At 45.3% G+C, this 18,220-nt stretch overlaps 1 protein-coding gene across 1 annotated transcript in view; it reads left to right on the top strand.

Moving 5' to 3' along the window:
- The window catches only part of gpat2 (glycerol-3-phosphate acyltransferase 2, mitochondrial), a 40,671-nt gene extending 30,561 nt beyond the window's left edge, over positions 1-10,110 (top strand). Inside the window, exons 11-22 of the mRNA XM_039012816.1 lie at positions 4,743-4,825; positions 5,313-5,431; positions 5,762-5,832; positions 6,131-6,294; positions 6,365-6,468; positions 6,569-6,753; positions 8,024-8,101; positions 8,202-8,312; positions 8,382-8,502; positions 8,582-8,650; positions 8,822-8,877; positions 8,965-10,110. Coding sequence (XP_038868744.1) covers positions 4,743-4,825; positions 5,313-5,431; positions 5,762-5,832; positions 6,131-6,294; positions 6,365-6,468; positions 6,569-6,753; positions 8,024-8,101; positions 8,202-8,312; positions 8,382-8,502; positions 8,582-8,650; positions 8,822-8,877; positions 8,965-9,081 — 1,278 coding nt within the window. The 3' untranslated portion in view covers positions 9,082-10,110. The remainder of the gene's footprint in view (positions 1-4,742; positions 4,826-5,312; positions 5,432-5,761; positions 5,833-6,130; positions 6,295-6,364; positions 6,469-6,568; positions 6,754-8,023; positions 8,102-8,201; positions 8,313-8,381; positions 8,503-8,581; positions 8,651-8,821; positions 8,878-8,964) is intronic.
- Positions 10,111-18,220: the final 8,110 nt, after the last annotated feature.

Below are 18,220 nucleotides of genomic sequence, written 5' to 3'. Positions count from 1 at the left end.
AACTGCCCGAGTTACACCAGGAACGCACAATCCCTCCATCAGTGCTCAGACTGTCCACAATAGGCTGAGAGAGGCTGGACTGAGGGCTTGTAGGCCTGTTGTAAGGCAGGTCCTCACCAGACATCACTGGCAACAACGTCGCCTCTGGGCACAAACCCACCGTCGCTGGACCAGACAGGACTGGCAAAAAGTTGTCTTCACTGACGTGTCGCGGTTTTGTCTCACCAGGGGTGATGGTCGGATTCGCGTTTATCGTTGAAGGAATGAGCGTTACACCGAGGCCTGTACTCTTGAGCGTGATTGATTTGGAGGTGGAGGGTCCGTCATGGTCTGGGGCGGTGTGTCTTAGCATCATTGGACTGAGCTTGTTGTCATTGCAGGCAATCTCAACGCTGTGGGTTACAGGGAAGACATCCTCCTCCCTCATGTGATACCCTTCCTGCAGTCTAGGAGGTATCACTTCTTCTTTAGTGAATAACTGTTCAAAGTTCATACCAAGTTGCCGTAATCAGCTCACGCTGTATTCTGGCTGGTCTAGGTGAAATTCACCATTCCAGCGTGGTGATCATCACCTCCACGTTGAAATTCACCCTTTTAAACATTTGGACACCAGTCCTCACGTCGTCGGGAACTAAGTTGACTTCCGTCAACAGGCTTTTGTACTGTGGGAGAGAAGGGCGTTTTTCATAGTTCTCAACCAATGTCTGTTCACTTGGGGGTGGCCACTGAGTGAGCATAGTTTACTTACGTAAACAATTCTCTCATTTAGAAGCTAAAATTACATCTTGTCACATAGTTTCATATTTAAACCATTTAAATTGCACAACAATTCCATGTGAATCTGATAACTAGAATGTGTAGACTTTCCAAGATAAAATTTGTTGTCCTATCATCAGATATAATGTCCCAGACACCAACTGATCTGATATCATATTCTTTAAGTACCAACGAACACTTTCACTGGTTGAGAAAGGGAAATATTGTTCCATTCCCCAACCTTTTGATGTTGCCATACTCTCTCTATGTTAACTTCTTGCCGCACGGATCCCTTTAGCGAGATCATTTTCGTAAACAACCGCTGAATTGCAGAGCGCCAAATTAAAAAAAAAATACAAAAAATATTTATAATCGTGAAATCACAAGTGAAATATACCAAAACACAGCGTAGCTTGTTGTTAATCCACCTATCGTGTCAGATTTTGAAAATATGCTTTACAGCGAAAGCAATCCAAGCGTTTGTGAGTTTATCAATCACCAGACAAAACAGTACGAACAGCTAGCCTCAAATTAGCTTGGTCACGAAAGTCAGAAAAGCAATAAAATTAATCGCTTACCTTTGATAATCTTCGGATGTTTGCACTCACGAGACTCCCAGTTACACAATAAATGTTATTTTTGTTTGATAAAAATTAGTTTTATAACCAAAAACCGCCATATGGTTTGCACGTTATGTTCAGAAAACCACAGGCTCGTTCCGGTCCTGAAAGGCAGACGAAAATTCCCAAAAGTTTCCTTTTTGTATAATCAATCCTCAGGTTGTTTTTAACATACATAATCGATAATATTTCAACCGGACGGTAACCTATTCAATACTACAGAGAAAGAAAATGTCGAGCTACATCTGTCGCGTGCAGGAACTAATCAAAGGACACTTTTCTTTTTTTTTTTTTTTTTAAAAAGCTTGAAACCTATGTCTAAAGCCTGGTCACAGCCTGAGGAAGCTACTGGAAAAGGAATCTGGTTGATACCCCTTTAAATGGAGGAGGGGCAGGCAACGGAACAGGGATGTTTCCAAATAAAAGGCACTTCCGGGTTGGATTTCCTCAGGTTTTCGCCTGCAAAATCAGTTCTGTTATACTCACAGACAATATTTTGATTGTTTTGGAAACTTTAGAGTGTTTTCTATCCTAATCTGTCAATTATATGCATATTCTAGCATCTGGACCTGAGAAATAGTCCGTTTACCTTGGGAACGTTATTTTTCAAAACATAAAAATTCTGCCCCCTAGCTGAAAGAAGTTAACTTCTTATGGCTGGGGGCAGTATTGAGTAGCTTGGATGAATAAGGTGCCCAGAGTAAACTGCCTGCTACTCAGTCCCAGAAGCCAAGATATGCATATTATTAGTAGATTTGGAAAGAAAACACTCTGAAATTTCTAAAACTGTTTGAATGATGTCTGTGAGTATAACAGAACTCATATGGCAGGCAAAAACCTGAGAAAAAATCCAACCAGGAAGTGGGAAATCTGAGGTTTGTAGGTTTGCCTATCCAATATACAGTGTCTATGGGGTCATATTGCACTTCCTAAGGCTTCCACTAGATGTCAACAGTCTTTAGAACCTTGTTTGATGCTTCTACTGTGAAGGAGGGGGGAATAAGATCTGATTGAGTCAGGGATCTGGCAGAGGGCCACGAGCTCACTCAGGCGTGCCCCCGTGAGAGGTAGCTGCGTTCCTTCTCCTTTCTAAAGACAGGAATTCTCTGGTTGAAACATTATTGAAGATTTATGTTAAAAACATTCTAAAGATTGATACTATACATCGTTTGACATGTTTCTACGAACTGTAATGGAATTTTTGACTTTTCGTCTGGACTAAGTGTGCCTGCGCATCGTGAATTTGGATTTTTGAACTAAACGTGCGAACAAAAAGGAGGTATTTGGACATAAATTATGGACTTTATCGAACAAGACAAACATTTATTGTGGAACTGCGATTCCTGGGAGTGCATTCTGATGAAGATCATCAAAGGTAAGTGAATATTTATAATGCTATTTCTGACTTCTGTTGACTCCACAACATGGCGGGTACCTGTATGGCTTGTTTTTGTGTCTGAGTGCCGTACTCAGATTATTGCATGGTGTGCTTTTTCCGTAAAGCTTTTTTAAAATCTGACACAGTGGTTGCATTAACAAAGGGCTTTCCAAGAGTCCATTCTGTAGAGTGGAGAGAAAAGAGGGAAAGGTATTTATGGGGGGGGGGGGTCATAAACCTCACCCAACAGGGCAACGTCATAACAATATTTAGATTTTATACCTTCTAAGCCTGCATGGTGCGACTCTAATGATGTTTTGAAAAAAGACATGAGCTCTGATTTGTTTTTTTGCGCAGGCTGTACACACTTCATCAGTCTCTCATTCACAATTTGACAAGCATTTGATAATGCCTCAAATTTCCTGGCTGCATCCCCTTTGTGTGGCCGTAATGCCCACAAAAGAAATCTGTGCCTGTTGTGCCCTTGGGCTGAAAATAATTATGATTCCCTTCTCCCGGCTGCGTGCCGAAGCATCTCACTCGTATGGCTCTCAATCACGTGGTCACAGGCTACAAGTGAAGACAGACACATCGGGGACGGAACTATGCGCGTCCTTATCCAATTGCGAGGCACATATTGGAAGAACTGTCCACATTTACTTTTTGTCAACCAACAAGATGAGTAGGCCTAACGAACAGCAAAAGCACTAGTCTATGTCAATATACTATCCCCATAGTACAAAAGTTCACCTATTCCATGCAATAAATAAATATTCCAAACATAGCTCGGGACAGTTGTGGAATGCCATAGATCCCAAATTAATACAACCACTAGCATCAAAAAAACAGTTTTAAGCAATGAGCCTGACGAAACAGATGAGAACATTTAGCTTAAAATGTTGATAAACTATTAGGCTATTTCTTCACATTATAAGCGCAGCAATGCGCAAATGGCAGTAGGCTATAAGCGCAAATTTTCCATTAGCAGGAAAACACCATTCTCAAAAGTGACCACAGATGCGATGATGCATTAAATTATTTTATTATAAAGGTGAATTATTATGGTGAAAATGATCTTCCCCCAAACTTGACACTCACACACTGCATATGTTTGCCAGTTAGGCTCTACACCTGTTGTAAAGCAGATAAATGTGCTTCATTTTAAGAAGTTATTTGGCCACTTTAGTTGTGATACAAACCTTATCAAAACATATAGGCCTATGGGCTAGATGAGGTGTGTGACAATGATTTGAAAAAGTCGCAAAAAAAGCATGCACTGTTTGCCTTAACCTGGGCATCATTCACAAGTGATAATATATCATATAATATTGTCACCCATCACACTATTCTTGATTTAATCTTGTCTTTACATATTTTAAATAATATATGTGTGGAATTAGTTTTGATTTAGAATGGACCATTATCATGCACCTGTCTTGAAATGGGGCATCGGGAAAAATACATTTCATCTATGCACTTAAATAGCAAAACACTTTTCCCGTGGTTAATTTTCACACCAGTCAGGTAGGCTATACTCCTGTTGTGAAAAGAAACAATGTGCTAAATATTAGGAAAGTTGCGAAATAAATATAGTAAGCCTAGCCTGTAGAAAGCTGATGGGATCCTCCTCTTTTTAATAGAGGCCATCACTATGTTTTCTCGCGCAATTGCATAGCCTATAGAAATGTTGCTCAACATGAGCTCATGGCCTCTCGAAGTGTTTGATTACATTTTTGATTACATTTGCATTGGTGTCAGAGTGATTTAGAGGGACAGTGGAGTGCCGAGTACCAGGCAGTTAGCAAGTTTGGTGGGCTACTAATGACCATCAGAGCTTGGAGAAGCCTAATTACCCAGGTGGAATTTGACTGCCGTCATGACTCGTGACCGCCGTTGTGGCGGTAATACGGTCACCGTAACAGCCCTAGTTGTTACTGAGTGTGCGCGTGTGTGACTTTTCTCTCTGCTGTGTGTGTGTGCGTGCGTAGGAGATGTGTGACACAGGGAGGTGTCGTGTGGATGGAGGGCGCCCTCTACAAGATCTCCTGCTCCCTACCATTCTACACAACAGGTGTGTGCCTGCGCATGCGTCACATCTTATCTCAATCTTTGCTGTTCAGTCCTTACTTCTTATGAAACTCAAAGGAGGAGAGAGGACGATGGGAAAAGGAGAGAGAGTTGAAAGGGGGTATCAGCAGTGGGGACTGAAGATGGATGGAGAAAGAGTTTGTTGAGTCAATCTGTCTGGCTTTACTTGGTTTATTAGGTCTGTTTAAAGTCTCTATTGTTCACAGCTCAAATAGTAAACACACAGCAGTGAACAGGAGAGCTGGCCAAACCAACCTGCTGGGATATACACACACTTTTGATCTGACTCACACAAACACACTCATTCAAAGTGCCTAACTGATGCTCACACACCCTGCAGTCTCTACTCTCTATGCTTCCTGTTGTCTATCTGGCATCGCTAATTGAGTTCATTTTCTGTTTTGAAGGAGCTGATTTAGTGAAAGGTCTTCAGGCTGATATGTTTGTGTGCGCCCTTGCCCTTCCTCCAGGTCTGATGCGATATTTGGCCAGAGGATGATGTCATGGATCCTGCCCCCTCGTTATTTGCCTGAGCTCTGCCAATCAGAGAGAGACCTCAGCATTGCCCTCACCCTGCACCTCACCTACTGTGAGTTACACACACACAGAGATACATACATAAGCGCGCGCGCACACACCCCCATCCTGCCCTTCATCTACTGTGAGTCTATTGCCGTCCTAAATCAACCCCTAGTCCTAACCCCTAGACTCTTCTTGAGTTCCCCCTTGTACATCAGAAAGGACCAGATCAGCTATACAGTACTAGGCTGTGGAGTTTCCATAATATCTTTGACATACTACATCACTGTCCAACCCCCCTCTCTCTCACACCCTCTGTCTCTTCATCTCTTTGACATGTCATAATGCCAGTTCCAGTCTATATAACATGTAATATACCTGGTGTTTTTCCTCTTTTTAGCCACTATGTCCTGCATGGCTGTGATGTCCACTAGCCTGGTTTCCTGTCTTCTACTGCACAAACACCGCAAGGTACAGTGTGTGTGTGTGTGTGTGTGTGTGTGTTAGAGTGAACTATTCTCCTGCCAGTCTTGTGGTGATGTCACAGAGAACACACCATCTATAACCATAAACTCAGCCTGGGGGGTTAAGTACTGGAGTCCCGTGTTTTTCTGCTTTGCTGCTTATTGTTTCTGTGTATAGACGTTATTAGAGACGCTGACTTTCTGCTCTCAAAGGGGCAAAGCCCTGTTCTTTCATTTTATTGGTCATTAGGTCGTCTGCTCAGCTCACCTAATTTTCTCTCTCTCCACCCCCTCCCTCCATCCAGGGTGTATGTCTGTCTGTGTTGTGTCGTGACGTGGCCTGGCTGCTGGAGGAGATCTTGTTCAGGAACAGAGATGTGGGCTTTGGGGGGAGTCTGGTTGGGGTGGTCTACCACTCCCTCACCATCCTCACCCCTCACCTCACCCTCGCTGCCCATCCCAAAGACAGGTAGGTAGGTGTGTGTGTGTGTGTGTGTGACGGAGAGGGAATGACAACCATTTCTCTCCCTCCCTTCCAGGTCTGATCCCCTCATCGCTCCCCACCCCTCTCTCTCCGCCACTCTCTCGCTTTCCCGCCATTCCCAGATACTCACACACACCTTCCTCCATGAGGCCGTCGGAGGTACGTGTGTGCAAATTCATTACCACATTCACAATCTTCATTGATTAGTTGCATTATTTATGACTCTTTTTTCCCCCTACAATTGACAATGTGTGTGCAGCGTGTGCGGTGTCGGCCATGCTGTGTGAGGTGGCAGGCTGCGGGGGCAGCAGCAGGATCAGGGGTGAAGAGATTAAAGGTGACGAGGTCAGAGGGGAGATGGAGTTTGACGTGGCACTGTGTCAAGATGAACTGACTGAGAGAGCCCTGCAACTCACACACTTACTGCCCCCGGGGTATATACCTGTGAGTACGTACACACACAATACCCCCCGGGGTATATACCTGTGAATATACACACACACACTGACCCAGTGGTATATACCTGTGAATACACACCCACACACACACTGCTCCAGGGGTTATACCTGTGAATAGTACACATTCACACACACATACCTACTGTGCCTGGAAAAACTATACTAGACACACACACACACTGGACTGGCTGGGTGTGTGTGTATCTTATTCAATGAATGTTTAATGGAGCAGCACAGCCATTCATCTAGCTCTGAGAGTGCGAGAGATTGTGTATGGAGTGTGTGCTCTCGAACTCTCTGTCCTCAAAGGCTTTTAATCAAAGACATAAATACTAGGCCTTTCTCTCTCTCGCTCCCTCCCTCTCTCCTTCTCGCTCCCTCCCTCTCTCCTTCTCGCTCCCTCTGATCAGTTTTTATTTCTGACTCACGCTGTTTCCTCACCCCCCCTACCATCTCTGTTTCCTCACCCCCCCTACCCATCTCTGTTTCCTCACCCCCCCTACCCATCTCTGTTTCCTCACCCCCCCTACCCATCTCTGTTTCCTCACACCCCCCTACCCATCTGTTTCCTCACACCCCCCTACCCATCTGTTTCCTCACACCCCCCTACCCATCTGTTTCCTCACGCCCCCTACCCATCTGTTTCCTCACGCCCCCTACCCATCTGTTTCCTCACGCCCCCTACCCATCTGTTTCCTCACGCCCCCTACCCATCTGTTTCCTCACCCCCCCTACCCATCGGTTTCCTCACGCCCCCTACCCATCGGTTTCCTCACCCCCCCTACCCATCTGTTTCCTCACGCCCCCTACCCATCTGTTTCCTCACGCCCCCTACCCATCTGTTTCCTCACCCCCCCTACCCATCTGTTTCCTCACCCCCCCTACCCATCTGTTTCCTCACCCCCCCCTACCCATCTGTTTCCTCACCCCCCCTACCCATCTGTTTCCTCACCCCCCCTACCCATCTGTTTCCTCACCCCCCTACCCCTCTGTTTCCTCACCCCCCCCTACCCCTCTCTGTGTTTCCTCACCTCCCCTACCCATCTCTCGCTCTCTCCTCTCTAAACCAATTGTGTGCTACACCATCTCCTGCGGTCTCTGTTAGCTCTCTATATAGCTTGTAGATATCTGATCTGTAGGTGATGTGTATGGGATATTGACTGATAACTGCCTGTCTGTCCACCAGTAGCAATGAAATATGCACAGATAATGCTCTGACTTGCCCCATTTTTCTGTCTCTCTTTCTTTCTCTATAGCCATGTCAGTCAGCTCATGGCTTTGCTCTGGATGCAGTGGACACACTGGTGCGCTGTGGCATCCTTGTGATGGAAGAGGTTAAAAGTGCATCACACACAAACGTATATTTCTCAACACACTTTCACCATTTCAACCCAGTGATTGGGCTTATGTCATTTATATTGTGTGTGTGTGTAGGTTCCTAGCGACACGCCGATCTGTGATTTCTGGAGGAAGCAGGGTGCTCTGACCTGGAGTGCTTCAGACGACCATTCTGACTGTGAAGAAGGAGAGGCACGCTCCTTCAAGGTACACACACAGAACTACTAATCAACACAACTCAGTGACTGAAATCTATCTCTCTCATTCTCTTTGTAGTTGAGCCAGCCCAGCCAGTGTCCAGAACTGCTTTTCTTCCTGTGCAGTCTGATGGCTGGCTACCTGAGGGCCCTGTGCTGGGCTACAGAGGGTTTAGACCTCCTAGACACTCCGCTACCAGGTGTGTGTGTGTGCGTGTGTGTGTGTGTGTGTGTGCGTGGAACTCCTCTGAGTAGCTGTGTGTGTGTCTCACCCTGCAGAGGCTGTGTGTTTGGGCCAGATACACTCCCACCTGTGTGACACCGCCCAGAGGGACAGGGGACACTATGGTGAGACTGGAATTACACAATGACATACACACAGAATGCTAATACCCATACTTCAAACATTTGCCTAATGAAAATCTACTTTCTTTAATAACCAGCTTTTTTGTCTGGAGGTTACGCACATGACTCACCTTTCACAAACACTGGTTTGTTGTGTGTGTGTGTGTGTCACAGAGAGCTGCTCAGAGGAGGTGGCACGTGTGACAGTCAGGACGCTGACAGACCTGGGGGTGAGAAACAGTCACTGTGTGTGACTAACATTTTATCAGTGACTCACTGGTCCTTGCACGTGTATCTAAATAGTGTCTGTGTGTCAGGTGCTGGTTGAGGATCAGCAGAGAGGATGTGTGTTCCTGGGAGTCAGTCCACTCTTCCAACAGACAGACAACAGACAGAAACTCCACAGCTTTGTATCCCAGTTCCTCTATGACTAATTCACACACCACAAGAGAAAGACCAAGCAGTGAATGAGAGTAAAGTCTATATAGTGAAGCTCTATAATGTTTAGCCTGCTCTTATTGACTTTCATGTGTTTACATGATCAAGTCGTTGGAATTAAGTTCACATTTTACTGTTCTCCTCATCAGGCAATTTTTTTTGTTTAATCTCAATGCGTGTTTCAGTTTAGTAAAAGACTTTGCATGAGTCTATAATGGACCGGAACATTGGGTCTTGTTTCAGTTTAGTAAAAGACTTTGCATGAGTCTATAATGGACCGGAACATTGGGTCTTGTTTCAGTTTAGTAAAAGACTTTGCATGAGTCTATAATGGACCGGAACATTGGGTCTTGTTTCAGTTTAGATGTTGCCTTTGGCCAAGGATGTATAGTGATGACTTGGCCTGTGAACCGTTTTGGACACACCAGAGAAATTGAGAGAAGAGTGTGTTTCTAGTGTTAATGATGTAGAATAGCATCATATATGATGCTCTTTGTTACGTTGATGTTATTAAACCTAGAAATGTTTTTATTTTCTGAATCCATCATTGCTCTGCTTTCACAAACCTGAAGCATCACACTCCATTAGAAGTGATAAGGGTCATAATGATTGAGAACAATCCCTATAAAACTAATGTGTGGGCAGCCATTCAGTTTATTGTTTGCCAAGTGTTCACATAATTAACAATGGTTTATGGACTAGAGGTCAGTTTAGATTCGAACTCTTGGGTCTTATCAAGTCTAGGCAGTATATTTCTATCATGCCTGTTCTTGGCAGTGTATATCTATAACTGTTCTAGGACAGGGCTCTCCAACCCTATTTCTGGAGAGCTACCATCGTATAGGTTTTTACTCCAACCCTAATCTAGCAAAAAGATTATAATAAATTAAACTAAATCATTTCAAACCTTGCTTACATTTGTATATGATCACTGTCATGCATGGAAATACTTTGGAACAGATTTCCCAAAATGTTAATGTTTTTTTATGTCCAATGAAAATTGAAAACCTATACAGTACCAGTCAAGTTTGGACACCTACTCATTCAAGGGTTATTCATTATTTTTTACTATTTTCTACATTGTAGAATAATAGTGAAGACATCAACTATGAAATAACACATGGAATCATGTAGTAACCAAAAAAGTATTAAACAAATCAAAATATATTTTATAGATTCTTAAAAGTAGCCACCCTTTGCCTTGATGACAGCTTTGCACACTCTTGGCATTCTCAACCAGCTTCATGAGGTAGCCACCTGGAATGCATTTCATTTAACAGGTCTGCCTTAAGTTCATTTGTGGAATTTCTTTCCTTAATGCATTTGAGCCAGTCAGTTGTGTTGTGACACAGAAGATGGCCCTATTTGGTAAAAGACCAAGTCCATATTATGGCAAGAACAGCTCAAATAAGTGAAGAGAAACAACAGTCCATCATTACTTTAAGACATGAAGGTCAGTCAGTACGGAAAATTTCAAGAACTTTGAAAGTTTCTTCAAGTGCAGTCGCAAAAACCATCAAGCGCTATGATGAAACTGGCTCTCATGAGGACCGCCACAGGAAAGGAAGACCCAGAGTTATCTCTGCTGCAGAGGATAAGTTCATTAGAGTTAACTGCACCTCAGATTGCAGCCCAAATAAATGCTTCACAGAGTTCAAATAACAGACAACTCAACATCAACTGTTCAGAGGAGACTGCATGAATCAGGCCTTCATGGTCAAATTGCTGCAAATAAACCACTACTAAAGGACACCAATAAGAAGAAGAGACTTGATTGGGCAAAGAAACACAACCAATGGACATTAGATCGGTGGAAATCTGTTCTTTGGTGTGATGAGTCCAAATTTGAAATTTTTGGTTCCAACCGCCGTGTCTTTGTGAGACTCAGAGTAGGTAAACGGATTATCTCCGCATGTGTGGTTCTCACCGTGAAGCATGGAGGAGGTGGTGTCGGGGTGCTTTGCTGGTGACACTGTCAGTGATTTATTTAGAATTCAAGGCACACTTAGCCAGCATGGCTATCACAACATTCTGCAGCGACACGCCATCCCATCTGGTTTGGGCTTAGTGGGATCATCATTTGTTTTTCAACAGGACAATGACCCAACACACCTCCAGGTTGTGTAAGGGCTATTTGACCAAGAAGAAGATTGATGGAATTCTGCATCAGATGACCTGGCCTCCACAATCACCCAATCTCAACCCAATTGAGATGGTTTGGGATGAGTTGGACCTCTGACCTCTGGTCTCTGAATAACAAAGAGATAGCAATCAATACTTAACCTGGGAGAAGAGTGGCTGGACAGAACAAAAACATGGGAAGATGAGTTGAGGTCAAATAATTCACCCTTACATACTGTAGAAGACAATATGTGCAAGAAACATTTGAACAGATGGAAATAAGTAAAATCAGTTATCTTGTAAGGCAACAATATAGCATGCAGACTATTTCAAGAGATGGCAGAGATAAGATACCGTTGTCTGAATGTCAGAAGACATCTTATGACACACTACTGCCACCTTGTGGTGGTCTGAACAAATGGCAGCATTTGAAATCGGAGATGTGTGACAGGCTGGCTGTGCATTTTACCTCTGTTGCCCTTGAATAATCAATAGCCTTCAGCTCTCTTTTTTGGTCTCACACTTTGCATTTAGATTAAGTGGGTATCTCTGGGGTGTGTTTGACACAGTAAACACTTGTGTTTGTGTAAGTGCTACAGGAGAGGCCACTGTCTGTTGGTGAGACTAACCAGGCATAATGTAACTGCCAGACAAAACATTTCCAATACAGAATTTGTATCTACCGTAAAGCATTGAGCTGCAGTGGACCCAGATATTTATTATTTCCAAGGTCATACATATGTCTGATTGAATCATGGAGACCAAAGCCACCATCTCCATGCAGAGCAGATGAGCTTCCCACAACAGCTGACTCAGAGCAATACCTTTCCAGTTGTCACTGCCTCATGGTAAGCAGCTGCTATTCCTGCAGACACTGGACTCTTATCTGCACCCACATCTAACCTCATACACTCAGTTGTCCGTTTATTAGGTACACCACCCCATTCATGAAAATGGTTCACACCTACAGTGAATCATGTGACTGTGTCTTGCTATATAAAGTAGAATCCATGCCCTGAAGAATTCTGTCTGTTCTGGAGGCAAAGGGGGGTTCAACCCGGTACTGCACTGATCAAAAATATAACGTGACATAGAAAGTGTTGGTCCCATGTTTCATGAGTTGAAATAAAAGATCCCAGAAATGTTCCATAAGCACAAAAAGTGTATATCTCAAGTTTTGTGCACAAATTTGTTTTCCTCCCTGTTAGTGAGCATTTCTCCTTTGCCAAGATTATCCATCCACCTGATAGGTGCGGCATCTCAATAAGCTGAATGAACAGCATTATCATTACACAGGGGCACTTTGTGCTGGGGACAATAAAAGGCCACTAAAATGTGCAGTCACACAACACAATGTCACAGATGTCTCAAGTTTTGTGGGGGCATTCTAACTGCAGGAATGTCCACCAGTGCTATTTCTAGAAAATTAAATGTGCATTTTTATACCATAAGCCACCTCTAACGCCGTTTTAGAGAATTTGGCAGTATGTCCAACAGGCCTCACAACCGCAGACCACGTATTAACACGCCAGCCGAGGGCCTCCACTTCTGGCTTCTTCACCTGCTGTATCATCTGAGACCAGCCACCCGGACAGCTGATGAAACTGGGGGTTTGCGCAACCGAAGAATTTCTGCACAAACTGTCAGAAACCTTCTCAGGTAAGCTCATCTGTGTACTTGTCGTCCTCACCAGGGTCTTGACATGACTGCAGTTTGGCGTCATAACTGACTTCAGTGGGCAAATGCTCACCTTCAATTGCCACTGACACGCTGGAGAAGTGTGCTCTTCACGAATGAATCTCAGTTTGTAATAGTTGTATGAACATAACAAGATTCAACAACTGAGACATAAACTGAACAAGTTCCACAGACATGTGACTAACAGAAGTAATAATGTGTCCCTGAACAAAGGGGGGGGGGTCAAAATCAAAAGTAACAGTCAGTATCTGGTGTGGCCACCAGCTGCATTAAGTACTGCAATACATCTCCTCATAGGCTGCACCAGATTTGCCAGTTCTTGCTGTGAGATGTTACACCACTCTTCCACCAAGGCACCTGCAGGTTTTTAGACATTTCTGGGGGGAATGGCCCAAGCCCTCACCCTTCGATCCAACAGGCCCCAGACGTGCTCAATGGGATTGACATCCGTGCTCTTCGCTGGCCAATGGCAGAACACTGGCATTCCTGTCTTGCAGGAAATCACGCACAGAACAAGCAGTATGGCTGGTGGCATTGTTATGTTGGAGGGTCATGTCAGGATGAGCCTGCAGGAAGGGTACCACATGAGGGAGGAGGATGTCTTCCCTATAACGCACAGCGTTAAGATTTCCTGCAATGACAACAAGCTCAGTCTGATGCTATGACACACCGCCCCAGACCATGATGGACCCTCCACCTCCAAATCGATCCCTGCTCCAGAGTACAGACCTCGGTGTAACGCTCATTCCTTCAACGATAAACGCGAATCCGACTATCACCCCTGGTGAGACGACAACCTTAACTCGTCAGTGAAGAGCACTTTTTGCCAGTCCTGTCTGGTCCAGTGACGGTGAGTTTGTGCCCATAGGTGACGTTGTTGCCGGTGATGTCTGGTGAGGACCTGCCTACAACAGGCCTACAAGTCCTCAGTCCAGCCTCCCTCAGCCTATTGCGGACAGTCTGAGCACTGATGGAGGGATTGTGCGTTCCTGGTGTAATTCGTGCAGTTGTTGTTGCCATCCTGTACATGTCCCGCAGGTGTGATGTTCGGATGTACCGTTCCTGTGCAGATGTTGTTACACGTGGTCTGCCACTGCGAGCACGATCAGCTGTCCGTCCTGTCTCCCTGTAGTGCTGTCTTAGGCGTCTCACAGTACGGACATTTCAATTTCTTGCCCTGGCCACATCTGCAGTCCTCATGCCTCTTTGCAGCATGCCTAAGGCATGAACCCGCAGATGAGCAGGGACTCTGGGCATCTTTCTTTTGGTGTTTTTCAGTGTCAGTAGAAAGGCCTCTTTAGTGTCCTAAGTTTTCATAACTGTGACCTTAGTAGGCAATTATCTGCAAGCTGTTAGTGTCTTAACGACAGTTCCACAGGTGCATGTTCAGTAATTGTTTATGGTTCATTGAACAAACATGGGAAACCGTGTATAAACCCTTGACAATGAACATCTGTGAAGTTTTTAACGAATTATCTTTGAAAGACAGGGTCCTGAAAAAGGGACGTAAATTTTTTGCTGAGTTTATATAGAGCAGCAGCCTCTGTGCTAGTGATGGCTATTTAACAGTCTGATGGCCTTGAGATAAAAGCTGTTTTTCAGTCTCTCGGTCCCAGCTTTGACGCACCTGTACTGATCTCGCCTTCTGGATGACAGTGGGGTGAACAGGCAGTGGCTCGGGTGGTTGTTGTCCTTGATCTTTTGGGCCTTCCTTTGACATCGGGTGTTGTAGGTGTCCTGGAGGGTTCATGTGTGGGCAAGCGGTTTGCTGATGTCAACGTTGTGAACAGAGGGGTGGCGGTGAGGTTATGGTTTGGGCAGGCATAAGCTGCGGGCAACAAACATTTTATCGATGGCAATTTTTGAATGCATAGAGATACTGAGGACCATTGTCGTGCCATTCATCCGTCGCCATCACCTCATGTTTCAACATGACAATGCACGGTCACAAGGAGCTGTACACAATTCCTGGAAGCAGAAAATGTCCCAATTCTTCCATGGCCTGCATACTCACCAGACATGTCACCCATTGAGTATGTTTGGGATGCTCTGGATCGACTTGTACGACAGCGTGTTCCAGTTCCTGCCAATATCCAGCAACTTCACACAGCCATTGAAGATGAGTGGGACAACATTCCACAGGCCACAATCAACAGCCTGATCAACTCTATGCGAAGGAGTTGTGTTGCGCTGCATGAGGCAAATGGTGGTCACACTCGATACTGACTGGTTTTCTGTTCCATGCCCCTACCTTTTTTTTAAGGTATCTGTGACCAACAGTTGCCTATCTGTATTCCCAGTCATATGAAATCCATACATTAGGGCCTAATGAATTTATTTCAATTAACTGATTTCCTTAAATGACTCCAAGATGGCGTAGCAGTGAAGACGTGTTTTTGTTCGTCCTCTTTTGTACTTTGTATTTTTCTTCTTTTTTGTATATATTTCAATTTTATTTTCACTCTTTTCCATTTTAATTTCATTATACCTTCCGGTAACCTGCCTCACCCAATGTGACGGAATCGCTATTCTTTTAAATTTTTAATTTTAGAACACATTCTAGTACCACCAGAAGCTAACAAGCTAATTAGCTACAAGCTATTTAGGCATTGTTAGCCAATGCTAGCGGCTTTTACCTTCTGCACAGATACCAGCCCTGTTTTTAGCCTGGATAATACTCGCCAATCTACCAGTACTGGACTGTCTCTCCACTACAACGCCGGTTTCCTGTTTCCTGCCGTAATCCCTGGACCACTACTTCTGATCTTCACAGCTAGCTAGTGGCTAACGCCCCTGCCACGAAGCTGGCACCAGTTAGCCGCGAGCCAGGCGCATCTCCCGGCTAGCAAACTAAATTCCACAATACCTCTTTCGCCTTCTGGCTTGGATCCTCTGTCGACACGGCGCCCCGCCGCACCACCACGACTGGTCTGCCGACGAATACTCCATCCGCTGTGCCTTCAACCGGCCTCCGTCGGAGCAGACGCTCCCACTTGCCCCGGGCTACTAACTTTAAACGCCGTGTGGCGACTACTCCGCTGCTTCCCTATTCCATCTACTGCTGCCCCCTGGACACTATGATCACTTGGCTACATAGCTGATGCCTGCTGGACTGTCCATTAATCACGGTACTCCTTTCTGTTTATTTTTTTATTTATTTTTTTATCTGTCTGCTCCTTTTATTCTTTGTCCCCAACGCTCTAGGCGACCAGTTTTGATAGCCTTTAGCCGTACCCTCATCCTACTCCTCCTCTGTTCCTCGGGTGATGTGGAGGTAAACTCAGGCCCTGCATGTCCCCAGGCACCCTCATTTGTTGACTTCTGTGATCGAAAAAGCCTTGGTTTCATGCATGTCAACATCAGAAGCCTCCTCCCTAAGTTTGTTTAACTCACTGCTTTAGCACACTCTGCCAACCCTGATGTCCTTGCCGTGTCTGAATCCTGGCTTAGGAAGGCCACCAAAAATTGAGATTTCCATACCCAACTATAACATTTTCCGTCAAGATAGAATTGCCAAAGGGGGAGGAGTTGCAATCTACTGCAGAGATAGCCTGCAAAGTAATGTCATACTTTCCAGGTCCATTCCCAAACAACTTCTAATTTTAAAAATTAATCTCTCCAGAAATAAGTCTCTCACTGTTGCCGCCTGCTACCGACCCCCCTCAGCTCCCAGCTGTGCCCTGGACACCATTTGTGAATTGATCACCCCCTATCTAGCTTCAGAGTTTGTTCTGCTAGGTGACCTAAACTGGGATATGCTCAATGCCCCGGCAGTCCTACAATCTAAGCTAGATGCCCTCAATCTCACACAAATCATCAAGGAACCCACCAGGTACAACCCTAAATCCGTAAACATGGGCACCCTCATAGACATTATCCTGACCAACTTGCCCTCCAAATACACCTCTTCTGTCTTCAATCAAGATCTCAGCGATCACTGCCTCATTGCCTGTATCCGCTACGGGTCCGCGGTCAAACGACCACCCCTCATCACTGTCAAACGCTCCCTAAAACACTTCTGCGAGCAGGCCTTTCTAATTGACATGGCCCGGGTATCCTGGAAGGATATTGACCTCATCCCGTCAGTTGAGGATGCCTGGTCATTCTTTAAAAGTAACTTCCTCACCATCTTAGATAAGCATGCCCCGTTCAAAAAACGCAGAACTAAGAACAGATATAGCCCTTGGTTCACTCCAGACCTGACTGCCCTCGACCAGCACAAAAACATCCCGTGGCGGACTGCAATAGCATCGAATAGTCCCCGCGATATACAACTGTTCAGGGAAGTCAGGAACCAATACACGCAGTCAGTCAGGAAAGCAAAGGCTAGCTTTTTCAAGCAGAAATTTGCATCCTGTAGCTCTAACTCCCAAAAGTTCTGGGACACTGTAAAGTCCATGGAGAACAAGAGCACTTCCTCCCAGCTGCCCACTGCACTGAGGCTAGGTAACACGGTCACCACCGACAAATCCATGATAATCGAAAACTTCAACAAGCATTTCTCAACGGCTGGCCATGCCTTCCACCTGGCTACTCCAACCTCGGCCAACAGCTCCGCCCCCCCCCCGCAGCTACTCGCCCAAGCGTCCCCAGCTTCTCCTTTACCCAAATCCAGATAGCAGATGTCCTGAAAGAGCTGCAAAACCTGGACCCATACAAATCAGCTGGCCTTGACAATCTAGACCCTCTATTTCTGAAACTATCCGCCGCCATTGTCGCAACCCCTATTACCAGCCTGTTCAACCTGTCTTTCATATCGCCTGAGATCCCCAAGGATTGGAAAGCTGCCGCGGTCATCCCCCTCTTCAAAGGGGGAGACACCCTGGATCCAAACTGTTACAGACCTATATCCATCCTGCCCTGCCTATCTAAGGTCTTCGAAAGCCAAGTTAATAAACAGATCACTGACCATCTCGAATCCCATCGTACCTTCTCTGCTGTGCAATCCGGTTTCCGAGCCGGTCACGGGTGCACCTCAGCCACGCTCAAGGTACTAAACAATATCATAACCGCCATTGATAAAAGACAGTACTGTGCAGCCGTCTTCATCGACCTGGCCAAGGCTTTCGACTCTGTCAATCACCATATTCTTATCGGCAGACTCAGTAGCCTCGGTTTTTCTGATGACTGCCTAGCCTGGTTCACCAACTACTTTGCAGACAGAGTTCAGTGTGTCAAATCGGAGGGCATGTTGTCCGGTCCTCTGGCAGTCTCTATGGGGGTACCACAGGGTTCAATTCTCGGGCCGATTCTTTTCTCTGTATATATCAATGATGTTGCTCTTGCTGCGGGCGATTCCCTGATCCACCTCTACGC

The sequence above is a fragment of the Salvelinus namaycush genome, chromosome 18, assembly GCF_016432855.1.
Source record: "Salvelinus namaycush isolate Seneca chromosome 18, SaNama_1.0, whole genome shotgun sequence".
NCBI classification, from domain to species: Eukaryota; Metazoa; Chordata; class Actinopteri; order Salmoniformes; family Salmonidae; genus Salvelinus; species Salvelinus namaycush.
Note: the sequence above shows the minus strand (reverse complement) of the source record. Positions and strands in the feature narration are given on the sequence as shown.